Source organism: Triticum urartu, chromosome 2 (genome assembly GCF_003073215.2).
Source record: "Triticum urartu cultivar G1812 chromosome 2, Tu2.1, whole genome shotgun sequence".
In the NCBI taxonomy this organism is placed as follows: domain Eukaryota; kingdom Viridiplantae; phylum Streptophyta; class Magnoliopsida; order Poales; family Poaceae; genus Triticum; species Triticum urartu.
Window position 1 is genome coordinate 42,845,131 of NC_053023.1, and position 22,525 is coordinate 42,867,655.

Sequence of the window (22,525 nt, forward strand, 5' to 3'; positions counted from 1 at the left end):
GCTGACGGACATCCTAAATTTTGCAACATAGATTATGTTGCAGAATTTTTTGGAATAGAGATCATGTTGCGGAAATGTCGGTAGAATTATTTTTTTTGCAACATAATTTATGTTATAGAATATTTTCTGCATCAGCGATCGTGTTGTGGAAACATCTGTAGAGTTTTTTTTTGCCAAAGGTCGTATTGCATAATTTTTTGCAACAGAGCACATGTTGCAGAAACGTCACTTGATTTTTTTTTTGCAATAGAGGTCGTGCTGTAGATTATTTTTCCAACAGAACGCTTGTTGCAGAAGACGAATGAAGAAAAAAAGAAACAAATGGCACTCAGTCATTAGCGATTAAGATAAGAAGGAAAAAGAATGAGCGATGACAGGACCCACATAAGAAGCGTGGTGTGCATCTCATGCTGCGGACGAAGCGCTGTAAATCGGCCGGCCGAAGGAAATCTTTTCCCAAATTTAATGGGTACCCCAAACAGCCAAGTAACAAAAAAAGTTCCAATGTGGAATCAAAGCTAAAAGGATTTTACATTTCGTTACCCGTCTTTTTTTGTCTACTCTGCGAGGCTTGCTGTGTACATGCTACGAGTATAAAAGTTTGAAATAAGAATTTGAAATGAACCATGGGGTTTACGATTTCTAATATGGAACAGCGCGCTTGGTTGCTGGATCCCAGCCACAAATAGCCAGATCTATCAACGTAGATGCATGGTGTTGGGTCAGTTTGCACACTATTTCTTCCACAAGGCGTCGTAGAATTTCCTTTGCTGCCACACCAACAAAAGTAAAATGTAAGGCATGCATATGCTGCTACATAAAAGGGGTAAGCAAAACGAGAGATGATCGATTAGAATGTCGGCCTGCACCTGTTCTGACACTGACGGCTTTATTTTGGATAGTGCTCGCTCAAAGTGCGAGAGTTCAATCGACTCACCCAAACCTGACCCCAATCTATCTTCCAGAGCTTCCATGGCTGCTTCATTCATCTGAACAAGGAAGCAAGGAAGCATACATGCTAACTGGTTCCACTTTGCCCGTTGGATCATAGCCTAAATTACATCCATGCTTCATCAATGAAGAAGAAAAAGTCACAAAAGTACTTACCAGTGATGCTAGGTCAGCACCGGAGAGATTGTTGCACTCCTCACGGCGAGCTAGTGCATCCAAATCGACACTGGGGGAGAGTGGTTTTTTCCCGGAACCTGCTAGTGATTTGAGTATTGAAGCACGCTCGTTAGCACCAGGTAGAGGTACACAACGTTTCCTCCCAAATCTACCAGGCCGTAGAAGAGAATCGTCTATCGCATCAGTTCTGTTTGTAGCTCCAATAACAAAAACACCTTGATCAGAACTACTACCAAGTTCAGTAAGTAACTGCAAGTGCAAAGATGAACTAACATGAGAAATACAGAGCATGGAAAGAAATGACTGAACATGTTAGAGAATCTCTGCATTGCCAATATATATCGGATGTTGAAGCACTGGCGGAGGGCTCCAGTGGGCAGGGTATGGCAGCCGCCATACCTTAACTCTGAGGAAAAAATATACTGTATATACGTATGATTCTTTCGGCTGCCTCGATCGTTCGTTTTGACCACTAGCAATTTGACGCTAATCAGAGAGCGGCCGACAGCTACATCCGGCCTAACGGGCCAACACATCCAGTGTGTTGGGCCAGCAATCGGTCGAGGTCGACCAAGCATGACTCGATCGGGCGCCCATGCACGAACCAAGAACGGGTCGAGCCAGGTCAACCACGCACGACTCGATCAAGACGCACACGCAAGCGACCGGCCAGTCCACCCGACACGAGGCAACGCTAAGCTAGCACGGCGGCGGCGGCTGGCTAGGTCGCCAGGACCAGGCCGCGGGCGACCGGCGACGGGGCAGCCGACGGCGGCGGCAGCAAGCGATAGCACATAGTTTTTTTCATGTGGACACCTTCCATTCTACTATAGACTCCATGATCACAGAGTTTGATTATCATTTTACTGAGGTATCTTTAGAGGTGTTCCAAAACTTCTCTTGCCTTGGCCCAAGAAACTCCTTTTCTAGGTTCAATCTAGATAAGCTTGCTAGAATCACAGAAATTTATCATGAATTTCTTTGATTATATGAACGTAAACATATAGAAGATAACCTTGATTTGTTCATTTTCATATGAAAAGAATTGAAGACTTTAGAGCTTTGTCATGATATTGCAAGCTAGTTAAAAAGATGGCCGAACTTGAAAGGCATGTCATGCTTCCTACTGTTTATCATCTCATTGAGTTGGCATTGCTACTACCAGTAGCGACGACAACAGTTGATAGGGGCTTCTTATCAATGAAAATCATCAAGACTCAGTTGCGCAGCAAGATGTCCGCTGGCTGGCTTATTGACTTGATGGTGTGTTACAATGAGCGAGGGGTAATAAAAAGTATTGATCTTGGTAAACTAACGAAGATTTTGAGGAGGGCAAGACACTGCCATTGTCTTGTCCTTCTAGACGCCATTGAAAGTTTCTTTATCAGTATCTTTTAGGTTGTTTTTCTATTGAAACATGTCTACATTTTTGTTTGCAGTGTGCATCGTTAGTGTATATTGACTCTTTCAATTTGCATCAAAAAAATTATTTGCTTAAGACTTCGCCCCACCTTAAATTTTTTTCGTCCTCCGCCTCTGTGTTGAAGTTACCTGGTTCACGACACGTTCAACAACCCATGCTCCCTCATTCCCTCTTTTTGTTGTCAAGGCATCTATCTGGCACGTACAACAAATTAATGGATTAACTAAAAATTTGAGCACCGTATTTTGCTTAGAATATTAAGCACCTTATCAAGCAACACATGCAAGTTGCTGAGCAACTCTAAATTCTAATAGCACAGATCAATGTATCAGACATTAAAAAAATGTTCCAGACTTTCACAGTTTCACTAAACAGGATAAATGTTACAATGAGCAAAGCAAGGACTTATTTTACCTCATCAAAAAATATTATGCATGGGGAGTTCGTCCGTGCACGGGCGAACATTTTCCTTACTCCTGATTCACTCTCCCCAACATATTTGGTTAACAGCTCAGGCCCCTAAGTTCCAAACAAAACAAGAATCTTAGTTAGCAGTCTGTATGAAACTAGAGCAAGTACCGAGAATATGGAAATCTCAAGAGGTAATATCACCGGGAGTCATAAAACTTGCGCTCAATGTTCAGTTTGGTGCTAAAACTTTAAAAATACGGATTTATGGTCACATAACTTGTCCCCGCGTGCATATACGGTGCTTCCTCTCGTATCCAGCCACATGGCCTGTCAACATGGCGTGCCAGCCCGGTGGAGGCCCACTTGTCAGTGGTTGGGAATGCACAAGGCACTAGGTGACCATAGCACGCTGGATTTTTTTACAGAGAACTCCCTCACAATTTATTCAATGCGCACAAAGCCCTCAAATATAATGAAAAAAGATGGCACACATGGGGTTCAAACATGGGACCTGTCAATAAAATAGTCCGCCATACATCATTCCATCAGTGCCGATTGACGTTCAACATGATCAACTAAAATTCGTTTAATCACAAACAGAAGCCCCAACGCAAATTGAGTGACAAAAAAGGATGGCCCAACACATTCGATCTCTCAACCTCAAGCGTGGACACACTGCAGCTAAACGCTACACTAAGTACCAAACAATGCCTGTAAAGAGAGAAGCCCAATTTTAGATATTGTCCTCGACCACTACTCGTATTCATGTTCTTTTTCTCTCAGACCGAATTTTCGACAACCGATCAGTCCCCAGAAAATTTGGCGGTCCCCGGAAAAAATGTTGTCGCCCGAAATTTTGAATTTAAACGACAAAAACAATGTCAAATATAATAACTTTTGTGTGCATACAATATCATAATGACATAGTTAGCTTAGTGGCAGGGGCCGCGATTCTATTCCTTGTATTGTGAAATATATTTTTCTTTATTCATGCTCATTTATAAAAATGGTCTCGAACTGTAACAATGAATTGAACATGCAAACTTCTATATAAGAGAGGAGTTGAGCTGACCACTCTAACAGGTGTCACTTTTTTTTTTGCTAAATTAAATATATTTAGACGATAAAAAGATTTGAATTCAAAATTCATTTCAAAATTTTGGTAGATAAAAACTGGAATTGCCAAGATATTTTGAAACCCGGATTTTTTCCAACCCTCTCGAAAAAATGGAATAAAAAATTCTCGCTCATGACAAAGTTTTGTACGGTATGGATTAAACATTATACATTTTGAAACAGTTTTCTTAATTGTTTTTTGGTGAAAAAAGGTGAGATTTTCCGGTATCCAGTTTTTACTAGCCGAACCTGGGAAAAACGGGATCTAGGAAGAACTGCGTCTAATATAAAATCAGGTTTACCTCTTTATAGTAAGGAATATGTAGTTGGTGTAGTGGTTTGTTTGTGCATGGATGTACCCGAGGTGTATGGAGTTAAAATCCCTGTGCGTGTACTTTTTATTTTCATTTTTCACACCACCTCATGCTGACAAATGGGACACACAGAGGGGATTATGCTCAATTAAATTAATTAAATACAGAGCAAGGGTGCTTCTGCAAAGAAAAAATGCGGCGAGCTGTTTCGGCCACTAACAATGGGTCGTATCCACGCTGGGGTGCCACGTAAGTGCGGGATACGTCTGAATATGACCAAAGTGACCGTATTTGCACAAAAACGCACGTTGGATGACCACAAATCCGTATTTTTAAAGTTTTAGCACCAAACTGAACATCGAACACAAGTTCTATAACTTCCAATGATATTACCTCAAATCTCAACATGAGTTACCTTTTTGTAAATAAAATTAGCCCCTGCATCGTGTGCAACTGCTTTTGCTATTAGTGTTCTCCCACAGCCCGCAGGCCCAAATAGCAAAAAACCATCTTGCATATCCACTCCAAATTTCTTTAAAGGTAGATAACAGAGGACATGAATATACAAAATTACAAATAAATAAAGGATACAATTGAAACACATATAAAACATGCCGGATTTCAAGCAATATTGCAAATAAAGCACCACAGGTGCCCATGACTCTAGCTATGAGATCTGTCTTCAGTATACAAATGAACTCAATATGCAAGCCAAACAACAGACTGGAGAAAAATAGCACTTGAACTAAAATCATGGCAAGAATTATGGAATGGAGGGAGTATGATAGAACACATTTCATCACGGGATTCACCTTATAAAGTTCAGGGTGCTTGATACACCGGACGATGCAGCGATCAAGTTCTTGCTTTAAAGAATCAAGACCTCCAACATCAGTCCATTTGACATCAGGGATAGAGGAAAATCCTTCCCTTATCAATGATGGTTGAGCCACTTTAATTGCTTCCTTCAGATCAATGACAAAGGTATATATGTTAAACATGGTACAGTCTACTGAAATCCCCCCTTTTCACATGAGCGGAGGAATTAATTAATTCAACTGTTGCATGTAGCTAGATGTAAAAGTTGAAAAATCATGCTTAACTTAATTACCTCAAAGTTATCCATGGTGACACTTAGGCTCTACATCTCGTTTTGACTAAAAGGATGCCTCCACCAATTCAGTCCATTCTCATTCATTTTTACATGTATCATTAGGCAGATATCTCGTTTTCCTCCCTTAACCCTAAGCGGAGGAAAAACTCTTCCCTCCAAGCTTCATCGGCGAGCCCGTGGATTCCTTCCCTCTGCTTGCCGCTACGGCGGTCAGTGGCCGGAAGGGGATCCTGGTGCCTCCACTCTGGTTAGTTGTTTAGATTAGGGTATTTAGTCCTTGCAGGGGTTTTTCGCCACTCGGGCGAATGGCGAAGCTTCTTCTTCGAGTTTATCTTTCGGGCTCTAATCCTCCTTAAATTCGTCTGTCTGGGCATAGTCAACGGAGCGCCGATGTAAATTCCTCTCGTCTCCTTGGGGTGATGAGGTTAAAGTTTCTCCTCGTGTGACGAGATTTGGTGTCAACTGCTTCACATCTACTATTCAAGTGTAAAGTGTTCAACGGCCACAATTGCGGCTCCAGAGTACTATTCCGTGGTGACACGTGCATGAAGACTTCCCGACTGTCATCGGCAAGGTCAAGCCAACTTAGATAGGGAGCGGCGACAGTGACCCGTCGGTAGCTCGTTCTAGCGGCAGTAGTGATTGTTTGATGGTCTCGAAATCTTGATGTAATTTTTATTATACTTGAGATGTTGTACTTATGAGGAATTTTTATAATAATTTGATCCTTTTCACACAAAAAATTATAGCATTAGGCAATATTATAGGGCCACATATCTAGGTGTTAGATCGAATATCCATGGACAATATATCCAAGACTTTATTATTCTAAATAATTGGAGAGCAGGTATATTATGTATAAAACATATAGAGAACTTACTTCTAAATAATGAAAGTCTTAGCATGTGTGTGATTATTTTATATTACATCTCAACAAAAGGATATTAACAATACATGATTATTTTCGTCATAATTTAAATCGCCAAAACTGCTATGCAAACGATTGCCAAAAGATAGGTTGCATGTGCATGCCGAATGATAGTGTTGGCTGGGACACCATTGTATGACGTCTATTAGGCCACCCGGTTTCGAGACGATTCTGTGTGGGATTTCATCGTCAGTCTGACATAGCGGATGTGGCATTTCATATTCACCCTTATATTTGGGCTGGATATGAGGGATGCCGGTCAGCCCGGGCGTTTGAAGACGGCCGTCTAAATCAAATTTTCATGCTCGATCAATGACCAGGCCGTCCGTCCGAACATTTGAGACGTGTTTGAGCAGCCATAGATGTTCTAAGGTTGTGCACGTTCCAAACACCTGCAGCAATTAAAAATAAGTTCTGCTACTGTTGGGGTAAACCACGACGGCTGGCCGCCCAGCACGGAAGGAACCAGTAGCGTCCGGCCGGCCGAGCACATGCCAGACGAGGCAGCGGTGCTAGTGCGGCCTAGAGCGACTTTTCCTTTGCGCTCACCGAATCATGCATGCACACGCGTACGTGCATGCAACTTTGGCCGGTCAATCGCTCCGTCACGCAGCTAGTCAGATCAGGCTTCCCGAAGCAGCTCGCATTTGCTCGACTGACCGCCCTGCCCCGGTCCCCGGAGGCCAACGACGCTTGTCAGTTCATCCTCGCCGCGTTGTGCCGTGGCTCGTAGGGAGCAGCGCAGTGTTGACGAATCGCGTCCGATCAATCGATCGGCACGAGACACTTGTTCCACGCTTGTGCATGGCGCCCTGCAGATTGATTAGACTGGACTTCCGACCGTGTACGTGTGCGCCGGTCTAACGGGGTGGCCAGCAGCACGCGACTTCAGCGCGGTCGGTCGCCGGCCGCCGCCGGCGGAAACTTATAGTGGACATAAATTTTCTGGGGGCTGAATGTGCTGTGCCCTGAGCTGCATGCTACCCTGATCGATCTAAGTATTCTTCATGACTCGGTGTGTAGTGTGAACAGTAATTACTCTAATATAAAGCCTTGCACGACATGGAACTCAGTCATCGCTAGTTTACCACTACTACGTACGTATTTGTCCAAAGATAGTACGTGGCCGGCCGGTTCGAAATTCTCGAAATAGGGGTACGTGGCATTGACAAAAGGGATCGCCGTTTAAATGAAGGCGTAGTGACCGTTGGTGCACGCACGCTAACGTAACGGTGGATGCAGTTACGGTCTTACGGACAGGATGCTGCGATGAGCGGCAAAGAGACGAGGGTACGAGGCGCAGCTACAGTACGCCACGTATGCGGGGAAACATGTCCTCTTCCGTCGGTCAGTACCGGCACGCACACCAGCAGCAAAGCTACTGTGCCTACCTAGTACTAGCTTGCTTGGGCGGCCATGCGCGTCGTCCGTCCGTGTGTCGGTCGGTCTGTTCATGCTCATGCCGAGGCAGCAGGACGACGTACACGTACAGGTGGCGCGTTCCGTGCGACTGATGAAACCGGCCGGATGTCCGTAAGTTAAGTCAAACGCTTTGAACGTATAGCATGCAATAACTATCATCGGTGTCACCGTTTTTTATGCCGGATAAGGCGCTGGTCAACGTCGGCGATACACCTGCCCATGTGGGCGATCAGGACGAAGACGACGACGGCTCGTAGACGTCCCGGCGAACGTTGGCCAGCACCGCCGTACGGACGTGGACGCGCCACCGGAACGATTTAGACACGCCGATCGTGATGCCGGAACGTTCTTGCGCCGGCCACCCAGAGTAGGAAAGCACCGTCAGGGAGCGAGCTGTTACGGTCGTGGACAAAGGCGCAAGGGACAGCCGTCGCATCGTCACAGGCTACTATTCCTTTCATTTTTAAATATAAGTCTTTGTAATTCCACTATAAACTACATATAAAGCAAAATGAGTAAACCTACACTCTAAAATGCATCTATATAGATCCGTATGTGGTTCATAGTAGAATCTTTATAAAGACTTATATTTAGAATTGAAGGGAGTAATTATCTGTCGAAACAATGGATAAGGACACGCGCGGGGATCAAAAGACAGATCCATTTTGGATGAGCGGCCGCGGATTTGGCTTTGACAACTACTAATTCAAATCTTTGCAGATGCTACTCCCTCCGCATCAAATATAAGACCTTTTTTGATACTCATTCCGCGCGTCGTGGCTCGAAAAACTCACACGGCGCGATCTCACACAAAAAACGACAGAGCCCTGTGGCATTCACAAGAACATGCACAATAATTTGCAAATAGCTTTGATTTAAGCATGCAAAATACACGTAGGTAACAAGAGTATATCTATACATTGTGTACACGCGTCTATTTTTCTTGCAAACTAATATTAAACAAGAAACATGGACTAGATTGATCTACCATACCAAAAAACGTCTAGATCGATCCCTCATCCATACTTCGATGCTATAGTAAAGTTCATTACCGAAAATCCGAAATCCCCTACAGATAGTACTTAATTAATCATTGTGCGACGACCCAGCCGGGCAAACGCCGGCATGCAGCGAGCCTACGCGGCCGAGGGCGCCGGGAAGTACTTCACGGCACCGGCCTCAACCAGAGCTCCACGTAGCAGGTTGGTGCCCTCATCGCCGGCCTTGTAGTCCAGGCTCTCGTCGTTGTAGATGTCCCACCATTTCTTCACGAGCATCTTGATGTCCTCCCTGTCCATGTTGGCCTCCTCGCCGGTGTACCTCCACGGCTTCGAACCCTGCATCATTCATGCATGGCAAAGAAACATCGAGCATGAATTCAGATATAAGAATAAACAGACTAAAAATGTTTGTACTAGGAAATCGATGACAAAGACGTACCGCTGCGCAGTAGTGCACGACCTTGACCTTGTCGAGCTCGACGTTCTCCGGGTGCCTCCAGAGCATGGCCAGCACCAGGTTGTACACCGGCGGGATGGGCTTGTACACGTCCCTGAAGAACATGTTGAGAAAGTCCTGCTCGGCGAACGGGGTGGGGTCGGTGACGACGAGCCTGTCGAGGAGGGCCTTGGCGGTGGCGAGGCTGGGCTCGTGCACGAACATGCCGGCGTTGAAGTAGAGCGGTGGCGGGGGCACGCTGAGCTCACGCTCCGGCCACGCCACCCGGTCCGGGCACTGCTGGCAGTAGCCGATCCTGTACTGCAGGGTGTGGCTCCACGTCTTCTCGCAGAAGCAGTCCATGACTGCGTAGAAGCTGCCCTTGTCGAGGTCGAAGAGGTGGTCGATGTTGTCGAACACCTGGATGTCCGCGTCCAGGTACACCATCCTCTCGTACTCCACGAACTGTTCGTGCACCAGAATCAGTCAACATCTAACGATCCAGGATGGAAGAAGAAGAGAGCTAGAGAGTAAGTAGGTACCTCCCAGATACGGAGCTTGGAGTAGTTGATGACGTAGTAGGCCATGGCGAACTGGGTCTGGCTCTCGGGCGGGTACACCGGCTCGATCTCGCGGACGAGGCATCCCTGGTCGACCAGCTTGCGGCGGTGATCCTCGGGGACGTCGGGGAGCACGGCCACCACGAGCGGGTAGGCGGAGTTGACGGCGCGGAGGCCCTTGGCCAGGCCCACCACGCCCTTCCAGTAGTCGCCGGAGCCGGCGAGGAAGGTCACGTACGCCGCCCTCTTGGGCGCGGCATCCACGATGCCCTTGAGCATGGGAGCCATTGCTCGCTCGATCGCTCTTGTGTTGCTTGACAGAATGGGTGAGATGGGTTTGCTGTGTGTTGTGCACTGGTGCGTGTTTGTGTTTGATGATGCTTGATGATGGACGATGGTGGTGCCTCCTGGCGTTTATATAGGGCAGCGGGGCGTGGGATCCGCCACGAAATGGAAAGCGTTAAAAAAAAGGGTATAAATGTGGATTGGAATGTTTGAGATGGTGCTATTTTCTTGGGTGATTTGTTTCGGTGGATATAAGGTGACAAAAATCAAACATTATCTTGTCGTAGATCTCTTGCCTTATATGGTAACTGATGACTTAATTAAAGATGGCAAGGAGTGATTTTGGGTGTGATACTCCCAAAATTACCGACCATTTCTGCCACGTATGGTTCGTCGACGGATGGCATCTTCTAGTTTGACTTCAGTATATGCTGATACTGTATTAAATGGCATGTAGGAATATATTGGCAAGAGATCATCAAACGATTTATCTATCCAATCCGGATAATATTAGTTCACCCGAAATAAAAAGATGCGTACTAATATTAGTTGATTCAATCCATTCCAATCCAATTGTAGCAGGGGCTTACGTCGGTTTTACAGATAAAGGTGAAAATCCCAGGCAGAGTCTAGCTACTTCAACCGCCCTCGCGAGGCGCGTCCAGTGAAATCTGCGTAGTATTTCTTTCCACGTCTTGCTTTTCTGTCTGGTCACCCTGCATCCATCACGACAAAATGTTGTTTCTACGACCGCCAAGGAAGATCGACGGAACCTTTTGTGGTTGAGCTACCTTTCACGGTGTGGCCCATGCAAAGGAATCCATCGACAGATCGATCGCGAGATAATTAGTTAGCACATGACTGTGGTCAAATCAAACAACGAACACAAGGATTGCTAGCTATAGTGCACTGTGTCATCAGCTCAGACGGACAACAGAATGATGATGGAACTTAATTGGACTGTGCATTGTGAATTTGATACTACTATACAACATACTGCTACTAATATTATCCACGGCGCGAAGGTGAATGAAATCGTCGGCCTAGCCTGCGTGGAACAATCAGACCAGATCCCAACCAACCTTTTGTACGAACCCAACAGGAAGCTTGTATGCACATTGATCATGGACGGTGCAGCAGTTGGTGTCACCGTTTTTCTGGATAACGTACGTACGTGGTGTGGCCGGTTACTTAATTGTATGCTCCTGCGCCGTGAGAACAACACGGCTGGCAGCAGAGAGACGTACGCGTTTTTCCCCCGCCGACGCGAGGTCACTCTCCGTCGAGTCAGTAATAGCATCGAGCAGTTTTCAATGGAGAGAAATAGCGAGTCTTGAGCTAACAAGATTTGGACGGTGAAAGCAGCCAAGATGGATGGAAGCGGCCGAAGCTGAGCTGAGCTCGTCCGGTTGGGAGAGTACGACACCACAAGGTGCGGGCAGTTCGTGTCTCCCTGCCTTTTCCCTCAACTCTCTCGTTCCTAGTCGTCGTGGGCATGGCCTCGTTTGGACATGTGCGGCAACAAGACTTCTCGCGTATCCTGCAGCAACAACAGGAGCCGCTGTGTCTCGCCCGCAGCGTGACACAAGCTCGTCTCGCCGAAGCCTCGCAAACTAATGGACCAGCCCAAGTAGCTTTGAAGGTTAATACTTTTTTTATTCTCTTTTGTTTATATTTTAAAAAAATATTCCAAGTGCATGCATTTCAAAATTTAGATGCACTTCAAAATTTAAAAACCACACACAAATTTGAAAATTGTTAATGCAATGTAAATAAACATTAGCGTAATTATAAAAAATGACGATAGCAATAAACAAAGTTTTTTTTACATTTAAAAATGTTCACATGATTCAGAGTGTACGTGACACTACAAAATATGTTTATACAATGTAAAAAATGTTTCATAATTCATAAAACAAATGTTTGTACCATTCTAAAAAGTATAGGGTACATTTAAAAAATTGCACACACTTTCAGAAATATGTTCTTGATAAAATGCTCAGAACATATTAGGAAAATTTTCAAAAACATGTAGTATATGAAAAAAATGTTAATCATGCAATTGAAAAAAAAGTTAATTGTGTATAACAATAATGTTTCTGATGTATACCAAAATTTATGACGTGTATGAAAAAAGTAGACATAGAATCATATATTTCCAAAAAATGTTATGTATTTGAAAAAATTTAAACATGTAAAAATATATTTTAAATGTATACGGAAAATGTACAAATGTATGAAAAAAAAGCAGACAACAAAACATATATTTGAGCGAACCAACCTGTCGTTGGATAGTTAGGTGGACAGTGGTATCCCCAGGCCACCAGTATTCAAGTCCTAGTGCTCGCATTTAGGGGCAGTTCCCACAATCATATCATTACTTTGAGATTTAAGAATCATTTTGGTCAAACATTCAGCTGCAATGTTGAAAATAAAAGGAAAGAGGGGGTCACCCTGTCTGACCCCCTTAGCACTTTGGAAATAGGTGCCTACTTTATCATATATTTTTTGCGGGAAAAAAAACCCTCTAACTTGTTGCAATTAATCTAAATAGGGGCCTACTTTATCATTAATCTAAATGGACATGGTGCAATTACGTAAAACTTGTTTTGCCCAATTGCGTCATTTTTAATTAAAACCTCTAACTTGGTGGCAGGCAATAAGAATGTCTTAATTGACCATGCCGTACGCCTTCTCAAAATCAAATTTAGTAACAAGCCCCACTTGCTTTTTAACATGAGCATGCTGCATTACTCGTGTAAAGAAAGATTGTCATGCACAATAGATCGTTTTTTATTAAAGAATCCTGATGAACACTAAACGGTTTAATAAAAAAAGATTCAAACAAGTTGTATCTAGAATATCAGTTATATATGTGGTATGAGGATGTAGGAAGGGACAAACCTTACTACGCACGTCAACACATTCAACCAGGTGATCATGGAAATAGGTCGGCTAGAGGTCAAAGCGGGAAGACAAAGCGTCAACACATTCATGCATGGCACAGAAACATCGATCATGAATTCAGATATAAGAATAAACAGACTAAAAATGTTCGTACTAGGAAATCGATGACAAAGACGTACCGCTGCGCAGTAGTGGACGACCTTGACCTTGTCGAGCTGGACGTTCTCGGGGTGCCTCCAGAGCATGGCGAGCACGAGGTTGTACACCGGCAGGATAGGCTTGTACACGTCCCTGAAGAACATGTTGAGGAAGTCCTGCTCGGCGAAGGGGGTGGGGTCGGTGACGACGAGCTTGTCGAGGAGGGCCCTGGCGGTGGCGAGGCTGGGCTCGTGCACGAACATGCCGGCGTTGAAGTAGAGCGGCGGCGGGGGCACGCCGAGCTCGCGCTCCGGCCACACCACCCGGTCCGGGCACTGCTGGCAGTAGCCGATCTTGTACTGCGGGGTGTGGCTCCACGTCTTTTCGCAGAAGCAGTCCATGACGGCGTAGAAGCTGCCCTTGTCGAGGTCGAACAGGTGGTCGATGTTGTCGAACACCTGGATGTCTGCGTCCAGGTACACCATCCTCTCGTACTCCATGAACTGTACGTGTTAGACTCTGTATTTAATGGGCCCACTTGTAATTATGTTGTACATCACTATATAATGGAAAGGTCACCCTACGTTTGGAGGTGTGCCACAAACCCTAAAACCCTTGTCTAATATGGTATTCGACCTAACGATCTAATGTCTTCCGCTCCGCCTCCGCCACCAGCCGCCGCCGCTGCCTCAAGCACCGCCGGCACCGCGGTTTCCTTCCCCGTCCTTCTACCGCCGCCCCCCGTCCACATGGATCACTCGTTCCTTCCACCGTCCCTCGCGCGTCTCCTCAACGTCGGGACTGCGCCCTACACGGCGGACGGATCGCTCGGCCCCCTGCAAACTCAATCCGCGGGGTCTCTCTTCGCCGGCCCGGTGTCTTCGCTGTACGCCGGCGTCTCCTCTTCATCGCCTGCTGCTTCGGCCCGGTCCCAGCAACCGTCGCCGCCGCCGGCTGCCGTGCACTCCCTTGTGCCCGCGCCGCCACCACCTACCGCGTCGCACCAGATGCGTGCGATCGCGCCTGCTCCGGCTGCCTCCATCTACACCGCAGCCGGCCCTACTGTTGCCGATGCCGCCCATGCCAATCACGGCGGCTACCCACTGTATGCGGCGCCGTACGGCCCATCGCCACCTGCGCGTCCTTCCTATGGTGCGTACCCTGGCCAGGGCGCGTACCCGGCTCCGCCGCCCTATGGGGCGCCCTACCCGTACGGCCCCTCGCACCTGTACGCACCGGCTGCGGCGCCATCTGCACCAATGCCCTCTCCGACGCCATACGTGGATGCCGAAGCTGCTCTGGCCGCGATCTCCTCGCCGCCGTTTTTATTCTCGCACCTCCTTCCGGTGAAGCTTAAACCGGACAATTATCTATATTGGCGTGCTCGGGTGCTTCCTCTCCTTCGCAGCCATTACTTGGAGGGGTTCGTCAACGGTACACTGCCATGTCCACCGCCACATCATCCGATGTTCCGTGCGTGGATCGCTCAGGACCAAGCCATCCTCTCAGCCATCCAGTCTTCTCTGGGTGAGGGTGTGGCCGGGCTCGTCCTCTTTGCTTCGTCCTCTCATGAGGTGTGGGACATCCTGGAGTCGAGTTTCTCGTCTTAGTCTACTGCTCAATCCATGGCCATCCGTGCCAAGCTTGGTGAAACTCGCAAGGACAATGGTACGGTGACCACCTTCTACAACAAGATCAAGAAGTTGGCTGACACTCTTGCTTCCATTGGAGAGCCCCTTCGTGACAGCGAGTTCACATCCTTCATCCTAGCCGGCCTCGACAGCGACTACGACTCGCTTGCCGAGGTGATTAATGAACGCAAGGAGCCTCTTCCTCCTCAGGAACTCTACAGCCGTCTCTTGTCAACGGAGCAACGGCTCAAGGCGCGCCGCCCCGACGTCTCCATCGACTCCTCCGTCAACGCCGTGTACCGTGACAAAGGCGGTGGCCGTGGCCCCTCTGCAGCTTCCTCGGGGGGAGGGGGCAAGTCCGGTGGTGGTGCGCCCTCGGCACAACAGCAGCAGGCCCCGCGTTCTGGTGCCCCGGTAGTCGTCGTTGACGGCCGCGCCTGCGCCTGCTGTACCACCTGTGGTGCGGCTCAGCCATGTCAACTCTGTGGCCTGCCTCGCCATGTCGCCTCTCGCTGTCATCGCCGGTTCAAGATGGACTTCCTTGGCCTCGGCAATTATGGCAAGGGCAACGAGCGTCAAGTTAACATGGCGCAACAGGGTCACACCCTTTCTTATCCTGTTGATCCTTCTTGGTACATGGATACTGGAGCAACCACGCACGTCACGAACGAGCTGGGCAAGCTAACTGTCCAGCAGCCTTACCGTGGGCATGACAAGGTTCACACAGCTAACGGGGCAGGTATGCACATTTCGCATGTTGGTCAGGCATCACTTCGCACAAACACCTCTAGGACATTGCATCTTAGAAATGTTCTTCGTGTTCCCACAGTTGCACGTAATTTACTCTCTGTTTCTAAACTTACACAGGATAATAATGTTTTCTGTGAGTTTCACCCGTTTCATCTCTTTGTTAAGGATCGTGCTACGAGGAACATACTTCTTAGAGGTCGCTACCGCCATGGTCTATATGCTCTTGATGCCCCCACCGACGTTCCCGCTCCTGCTGCTGCGTTCCAAGCCTTCAGTGGCGTTCGTGTGTCTCCATCACTATGGCACTCTCGTCTTGGTCACCCAGCATCTCCCATTGTTCGCCATGTCCTCCATCGTCATGAGCTACCGTCTGAGTCTAGTAATAAAGATGCCGCTGTCTGTGATGCCTGCCAGCAAGGCAAGAGTCATCAGTTACCTTTTTCTGTTTCTACACATATAGTCAAAACTCCTCTTGAGCTTGTATTTTCCGATGTATGGGGTCCTGCCCAGCTGTCCGTTAGTGGGCACAAATATTATGTCAGCTTCATTGATGCTTATAGTCGCTTTACCTGGATTTATCTTCTTAAGCATAAGTCTGATGTGTTTAATGTGTTTTTACAATTTCAAGCACATGTTGAGAGACTCCTAGATCATAAAATCATTCATGTACAATCAGATTGGGGGGGTGAATACCGCAACCTCAGTACTTTCTTTGAAAAACTTGGAATTGCTCATCGTGTTTCTTGCCCACACACACATCAGCAGAATGGTTCAGCTGAACGTAAGCACCGTCATATTGTTGAAACTGGGTTAACCTTGCTTGCTCATGCCTATGTCCCGTTTCGTTTTTGGAGCGATGCTTTTATTACAGCCTGTTTTCTTATAAATAGGCTTCCTTCGCGGCTCCTTCATATGAAAACTCCACTTGAACTCTTGCTTGGTCAGACTCCTGATTACACGTTTCTTAAAGTGTTCGGTTGTGCGTGTTGGCCGCATCTCCGTCCGTATAACAATCGCAGGCTTGAGTTCCGATCAAAGAAGTGTGTCTTTCTGGGGTATAGTTCTGTTCACAAAGGGTATAAGTGCCTTCATGTCCGGTCTAATCGTGTGTATATCTTCCGAGATGTTGTTTTTGATGAGCACGTTTTTCCCTTTGTTGTTCTTCCCTCACCTGACACAAGCTCCACACCGCCAGTGCACCCATCCACTATATTGCCTGATCAATTTGTAGATGCTGCACATTCGCCCTCTTTGTTGTCTAACCATGGTGCAGGTATTGGGAGATGTGTGCGGCTTGAGCTCCTGGATGAGGTTGACACTCCGGCTCCCTCGTCCCCGACGGCTACGTCATCACCACCCGCTCACGTCGATCGGCTGGCTTCGTGCATCTCCCATGCAACGAGCCCGCCTGTGCCCGTGACCGCGACTGCTGCACCGTGTGTCACCACTCCGACCCAGCCGCCGCTTCTGCTGACTGGCGCATCGGCCCAGCGGCCCGTCACGTCTGCGCCGGCGTCCTCGTCATCGACGCCTGGGTCGTCACCTGCACCGACGCATGGGCCGTCCCCGCCTGGGAGTCCCCGCCATCGATGCCTGGGCCGTCTTCGCCTGGGAGTTCCGCGTCATCCTCGTCGCTTGTGCGGCACTTGTCCCGCTCATCTGGATCAGCGTCGCCCTCGAGTGCGTCGGCGTCTCCTGCTGTGTTTTCCTCGTCACCGCCACCGACTGCATCAGCCTCTGCCATGACGGATGCTGCGTCCACTTCATCATCCTCACCATCGGTTTCGCCACCTGCTCTGCCCCCGGTGTTGCGTCCTCATACACGTAGCAAAAGTGGGGTGTTTCGTCCTAAGGAACGCAAGGATGGCACGGTGGCCTGGCTTGCGACTTGCATGGCGCAGGCGCAGTCCGACCCTACTGCTGAGCCTCGGCATTTTCAGGCTGCCCTGAGTATCCCTCACTGGCATACTGCGATGGAACAAGAATACCACGCTCTTCTTAAGAATGAAACGTGGCGACTGGTTCCTCCCAAGGCTGGTGTCAACATCATTGACTCAAAGTGGGTCTTCAAGGTAAAGAAACATGCTGATGGTTCTATCGAGAGATACAAGGCTCGACTGGTTGCTAAAGGATTCAAACAACGCCATGGCCTTGATTATGAGGACACCTTCAGTCCAGTGGTCAAACCGACCACGATTCGGCTTCTGCTCTCACTGGCAATTACCCGTGGATGGTCTCTTCGTCAGCTTGATGTTCAGCATGCTTTCCTTCATGGTGTTCTTGAGGAGGAGGTTTACATGCGTCAGCCTCCCGGTTTTGTTGATCCAGCTCGTCCGCATCATCTATGTCATCTTGTTAAGGCACTCTATGGTCTGAAGCAGGCTCCGCGCGCTTGGCATGCGCGTCTTAGCACCACTCTTCGGGCTCATGGATTTGTTCCCTCTCTGGCCGATACCTCGTTATTTCTTCTTCAGCGACCTACAGTTACTATGTACCTACTGGTCTATGTTGACGATATCATCTTGGTCAGTTCCTCGGACTATGCTGCGCATCGCTTGGTTTTTGCTTTGAGTGCTGACTTTGCGGTTAAGGATCTTGGGCAGCTTCACTATTTCCTTGGCCTTGAAGTATTGTCCTCTGGTTCTGGCTTGACTCTCACTCAGCAGAAGTATTCTCTCGATATTCTTCGGAGGTCTGGTATGCTCCAGTGCAAGACAACTACTACACCTATGTCCTCCACTCACCGACTATCTACTCTCGATGGTTCTCTCCTCCCTACTGATGAGGCTACTGAGTATCGCAATATTGTTGGTGGCTTGCAGTACTTGACTATCACTCATCCTGATATCTCCTATGCGGTCAACCGGGTCTGCCAGTTTCTTCATGCTCCTCGAGACTCTCACTGGGCTGCAGTTAAGCGCATTTTGCGTTACATCCGGTCCACTTCTTCTTATGGCTTGCATCTGCAACCGGCCCCCTCTGGCGTTCTCTCTGCGTTCTCTGATGCGGACTGGCTGGGAGTCCGGATGACAGACGATCAACGGGGGGATATGCAGTGTTCCTTGGTTCGAACTTGATCGCCTGGAGTGCTCGTAAACAAGCAATGGTGACCCGCAGTAGCACTGAAGCTGAGTACAAAGTAGTTGCAAATGCCACAACAGAGCTTATTTGGATACAGTTTTTGCTCAGAGAGTTGAAGATTCCTCAGAAGCAGCCGCCGGTGCTTTTGTGTGATAACATTGGGGCGACGTATTTGTCTTCAAATCCAGTCTTTCATGCTCGCACCAAACACATTGAAGTTGATTACCATTTTGTCAGGGAACGTGTTGCCCAGAAACTGCTTCTTATCAAGTTCATCTCCTCGAAAGATCAACTTGCTGACATCTTCACGAAGCCACTGCCTCTTCCTCAGTTTGAAGGGTGTAGGCACAATCTCAACCTAGTGAATTCTTCTGAGCACGGTTAAGATTGAGGGAGGGTGTTAGACTCTGTATATACTGGGCCCCACTTGTAATTATGTTGTACATCACTATATAATGGAAAGGTCACCCCATGTTTGGAGGTGTGCCACAAACCCTAAAACCCTTGTCTAATAGTACGTACACCAGAATCACTACCGGACTCACGGTCTATGCCTACGGCCAGGGGCCGTCGGCATAGGTCCTTTGCCGTCGGCATAGATCTATGCCTACGGTTGCCGTCGACATAGACCCGTCGACGTAGATATCGTCAGCGTAGTCTTGTCAGACCGTCGGCATAGTATAGCCGTCAGCATAGGGACCTATGCCGACGGCCGGGGTTAGCCGTCGGCATAGTTTAGCCATTGGCAGTGTTTTTCCGTTTGACGGCAACGGACGGCGCCGTCAAAAGCGCTGACGAGTCATGGGACGCCATGTGGCAGAGGTACGCTGACGGCTTGGCCGTCGGCATAGGTAGAAATCTATGCCGATGGCCTAGCCGTCGGCGTACCTCTGCCACGTGGCGTCCCGTGGTGCTCCTGGTGGCAGTGCTATGCCTACAGCAAAGCCGTAGGCATAGTCCTGCCACGTGTCTTTCCCTGGTTTCTCCTGGCGGCAGGGCTATGCCTATGGCAAAGCCGTCGGCATAGATGAAAATCTATGCCGATGGCATTGCCGTAGGCATAGATCTGCCACATGGCAAGCCCTGGTAACTCCCCGGCTTATATATGCCGACGGCTTTGCCGTAGGCATAGTTTTTTTTTATTTTTTTTGTTATTTTCCCTGTTTTTTCTTTTTCAATTCATTTGACAGCATTTCAAAGCAGAATAATATGGAATTATGCAGAAATATGACAGCTCATCATCTAAACATACTCAAGTTCATCATCATCATCTAAACATAGTCAAGTTCATCATCATCATCTAAATATCATCACCGGTGGAAGTTCATGAACATAAAAGTAGTGCAAGACATGGAACATCATAAAAGTAGCAACATGAAAGGCATGGCACGACGGCCACATGCACGGAATCATCATCGACATCAAGCAAGACCACCTCCGCCAAAACCACCACCAAGACCACCTCCACCAAAACCACCACCACCAAGACCACCTCTGCCAAAACCGCCACCGCGACCACCATCACTCTGCCAGATCGGAGTGACTGGGGTCGATGGAGCAGTAGTCGAGCCACCGGTCCCCTACATGTTTCAGAAAAGATTCTAACGATAAATATGATATGATAGTGTTGAATGAACGAGAACTAGTTTGCCAGTAGTTAGGCAAATGTACTAACCGGACCATCACTGCCTAGTGCCACCCATTCATCGAACGTGGGCACGTGTGGGGGTTCTCCCGCAGGTGGTGGTGGGGGTCCCATTTGTGGTGGATCCGTGCGGTTACTCCAAGACGCCAACATAGCCTGGATGTTAGTTAAACAAGCAAACTAGAAGGTCAAAAGGAATGAAAGTGCAAAAATTTAGCTTGGTTTTAAGAGGGCAAAACTAACCGCCATCATCTGACGGTTGTAATCATCATTTGCCTTCACTCGTTGCAAGTGAAGGAAATATGCCCTAGAGGCAATAATAAAGTTATTATTTATTTCCTTATTTCATGATAAATGTTTATTATTCATGCTAGAATTGTATTAACCGGAAATATAATACATGTGTGAATACATAGACAAACAGAGTGTCACTAGCATGCCTCTACTTGACTAGCTCGTTAATCAAAGATGGTTATGTTTCCTAACCATAGACAAAGAGTTGTTATTTGATTAACGAGGTCACATCATTAGTTGAATGATCTGATTGACATGACCCATTCCATTAGCTTAGCACCCGATCGTTTAGTATGTTGCTATTGCTTCCTTCATGACTTATACATGTTCCTATGACTATGAGATTATGCAACTCCCGTTTGCCGGAGGAACACTTTGGGTGCTACCAAACGTCACAACGTAACTGGGTGATTATAAAGGAGCATTACAGGTGTCTCCAAAGGTAGATGTTGGGTTGCGTATTTCGAGATTAGGATTTGTCACTCCGATTGTCGGAGAAGTATCTCTGGGCCCTCTCGGTAATGCACATCACATAAGCCTTGCAAGCATTGCAACTAATGAGTTAGTTGCGAGATGATGTATTACGGAACGAGTAAAGAGACTTGCCGTTAACGAGATTGAACTAGGTATTGGATACCGACGATCGAATCTCGGGCAAGTAACATACCGATGACAAAGGGAACAACGTATGTTGTTATGCGGTCTGACCGATAAAGATCTTCGTAGAATATGTAGGAGCCAATATGGGCATCCAGGTCCCGCTATTGGTTATTGACCGGAGACGTGTCTCGGTCATGTCTACATTGTTCTCGAACCGTAGGGTCCGCACGCTTAAGGTTTCGATGACAGTTATATTATGAGTTTATGAGTTTTGATGTACCGAAGGAGTTCGGAGTCCCAGATGAGATCGGGGACATGACGAGGAGTCTCGAAATGGTCGAGACGTAAAAATTGATATATTGGACGACTATATTCGGACATCGGAAAGGTTCCGAGTGATCCGAGTATTTTTCGGAGTACCGGAGAGTTACAGGAATTCGCCGGGGAGTATATGGGCCTTATTGGGCTTTAGGGGAAAGAGATAGGAGAGGTTGGGCGCCCCCCCAAGGCCTAGTCCGAATTGGACTAGGGGGAAGGGCTGCGCCCCCTCCTTCCTTCTCTCCTCTTTTCCCTTGCCTTGACTCCCACTCCTAATACATGGAAGGACTCCTAGTTGGACTAGGAAAGGGGGAATCCTACTCCCGGTGGGAGTAGGACTCCCCTAGGGCGCGCCATAGAGAGGGCCGGCCCTCCCCTCCTCCACTCCTTTATATACGGGGGCAGGGGGCACCCCATAGACACACAAGTTGATCATTGAGATCGTTCCTTAGCCGTGTGCGGTGCCCCCTGCCACCATATTCCACCTCGATCATATCGTTGTAGTGCTTAGGCGAAGCCCTACGTCGGTAGAACATCAAGATCGTCACCACGCAGTCGTGCTGACGGAACTCTTCCCCGACGCTTTGCTGGATCGGAGCCCAGGGATCGTCATCGAGCTGTACGTGTGCTAAGAACTCGGAGGTGCCGGAGTAACGGTGCTTGGATCGGTCGGATCGGGAAGAATACGTATGACTACTTCCTCTACGTTGTGTCAACGCTTCCGTTGTGATCTACAAGGGTACGTAGATCATACTCTCCCCTCGTTGCTATGCATCACCATGATCTTGCGTGTGCGTAGGAATTTTTTTTGAAATTACTACGTTCCCCAACAGTGGCATCCGAGCCTAGGTTTTATGGTTTGATGTTATTTGCACGAGTAGAACACAAGTGAGTTGTGGACGATATAAGTCATACTGCCTACCGGCATGTCATACTTTGGTTCGGCAGTATTGTTGGATGAAGCGGCCCGGACCGACATTACGCGTACGCTTACGCGAGACCGGTTCTCCCGACATGCTTTGC

At 47.7% G+C, this 22,525-nt stretch overlaps 1 protein-coding gene and 1 pseudogene across 1 annotated transcript; both read right to left on the minus strand.

Moving 5' to 3' along the window:
* Positions 1 to 734: 734 nt before the first annotated feature.
* LOC125534914 lies at positions 735 to 5,590 on the minus strand (annotated as a pseudogene).
* A 3,113-nt stretch (positions 5,591 to 8,703) lies between these two features.
* On the minus strand, positions 8,704 to 10,238 carry LOC125535543 (galactinol synthase 2-like). The gene is made up of 3 exons (XM_048698611.1): positions 9,836 to 10,238; positions 9,297 to 9,758; positions 8,704 to 9,193 (listed from the first exon to the last, which is right to left on the minus strand). Exons 1-3 carry the CDS (start codon positions 10,139 to 10,141, stop codon positions 8,993 to 8,995), a joined length of 969 nt encoding a protein of 322 aa, XP_048554568.1. The 5' UTR covers positions 10,142 to 10,238; the 3' UTR covers positions 8,704 to 8,992.
* Positions 10,239 to 22,525: the final 12,287 nt, after the last annotated feature.